The 1,631-nt window shown below is 73.0% G+C and overlaps 1 protein-coding gene across 1 annotated transcript in view; it reads left to right on the plus strand.

Annotated features, from left to right (window-relative positions):
- CHLNCDRAFT_139495 (hypothetical protein) overlaps positions 1-1,631 on the plus strand; it is a gene marked incomplete at both ends in the record, with an annotated part of 6,846 nt that overhangs the window by 1,452 nt on the left and 3,763 nt on the right. The window contains 5 exons of the mRNA XM_005843935.1: positions 137-281; positions 478-626; positions 751-838; positions 1,028-1,166; positions 1,443-1,513. Coding sequence (XP_005843997.1) covers positions 137-281; positions 478-626; positions 751-838; positions 1,028-1,166; positions 1,443-1,513 — 592 coding nt within the window. The remainder of the gene's footprint in view (positions 1-136; positions 282-477; positions 627-750; positions 839-1,027; positions 1,167-1,442; positions 1,514-1,631) is intronic.

Below are 1,631 nucleotides of genomic sequence, written 5' to 3' on the forward strand. Positions count from 1 at the left end.
GCGCATCTTGGGTATTCGTGCTGGCCGTGGGCCCCGCCCGCCACAGCCGCCCCGCCACACTCATCACCGCCACCGCCACCCCCACCACCACGCTCTGCTTTCTACCCTGCTTTCTTTCTTCCTCTCCCCCACGCAGGCGTGTGAACTACGAGGACCCCAACTACAACGTGGCCCTGCCGGTGCTCACCATCCACGGCAACCACGATGACCCGGCGGGGGCGGAGAACCTGAGCGCCGTCGACATCATGTCCACCTGCCGCCTGCTCAACTACTTTGGCAAGGTGCGGGGGCAGCTGCCCAAGCGGGGGCAGCCCTTGAGGCGGCGCCGCAGGGCGGTTGCAGGGCGGCTCACACGGCAGGAGGGGCAGGGAGGGGCTGTGAGCGCGCGGGGACGTGGCCGGGGCGCAGGCGGGGCACCCTGGCTCGCCCGTCCACACACACCCGCCTGCCTGGCCCGGCCTTGCCGGCTGCCTGCAGGCGTCGATCGAGGGGCAGGGGGTGGGCAAGCTGCGGGTGGCGCCTGTGCTGCTGCGCAAGGGCGGCACGCACGTGGCGCTGTACGGGCTGGGCAACCTGCGGGACGAGCGCCTGTGCCGCCTCTTCCAGACCCCCGGCTGCGTGGAGTGGTGAGCCGCCGCACGGCCCGCAATGCACCCACTGGCGCAGGCACCTCGCTCTCTCCCCAACGCTGCCTGCGCCTGCTGCTGCGACCGGCTGAGCGGCGCGGGGCGCTGGCGGCGCTGGCTGCAGGGCCCGCCCCGCCGACACTCCCGAGGTCGGAAAGGACGACTGGTTCAACGTCTTTGTGCTGCACCAGAACCGGGTGGCGCACACGCAGGTGGGAGGGGCGGGGCGCGGAGGGTGCGTGCGGTGGCCCTGCCGAGAGGCCCTCCGCTGCGGCCCGCCTCTGGCCCTTGGCCCTCCCTCGCTCTCGCCACCCACCCAAGCCACACCCGCCGCTCCCTGCCCCGCCCCGCCCCGCCCCTCCCCGCCCTGCCCTGCCCCGCCCCGCCCCGCCCTGCTGCAGACTGCCAAGAACTGCCTGAAGGAGGGCGCGCTGGCTCGCTTCCTGGACCTGGTGGTGTGGGGCCACGAGCACGAGTGCCTGGCGGAGCCGTGGGAGAGCGTGGAGGGGCGCTTCCACGTCGTGCAGCCGGGCAGCTCGGGTGGGGCGGCTGCGGGAGGGAGGTGGCGGAGGAGGTGGTGGAGGCGGCAGAGGTGGTGGAGGGGTGGCGCGGGTCGGTGGCTGGTGGCGAGGCCAGGTGGCGGTGCAGGGCACAGCGAGGCTGCCGCGGCCCCAGGGGCTTGCGTGCATGTTGGCTGGCTGCCGCTGCTGGTGCCGCGATGCTAGCCAAGCGCCCGACGGCCAGCGATGGATGCCGTGCCAAGACCGCCTCCCTCCCTGCCTTGGCCCCGCCGCCGCGCCTGCCTGCCTGCCGCAGTGGCCACCGCGCTGTCTGAAGGGGAGTCCAGGCGCAAGCACTGCGTGATGGTGGAGATTGTGGGGCAGCAGGTGGGAGCCCGCCTGCGCTCCCGTCGTGCCACTTCTGTTGTGCCAGTCTGCTTCCCAATGTATGTCTCCAGCGATCCCCATCGTCGCGGCGCAGCACGGCAGCCGTGGCTTGCTGCCC

The sequence above is a fragment of the Chlorella variabilis genome (genome assembly GCF_000147415.1).
Source record: "Chlorella variabilis unplaced genomic scaffold CHLNCscaffold_25, whole genome shotgun sequence".
In the NCBI taxonomy this organism is placed as follows: Eukaryota; Viridiplantae; Chlorophyta; class Trebouxiophyceae; order Chlorellales; family Chlorellaceae; genus Chlorella; species Chlorella variabilis.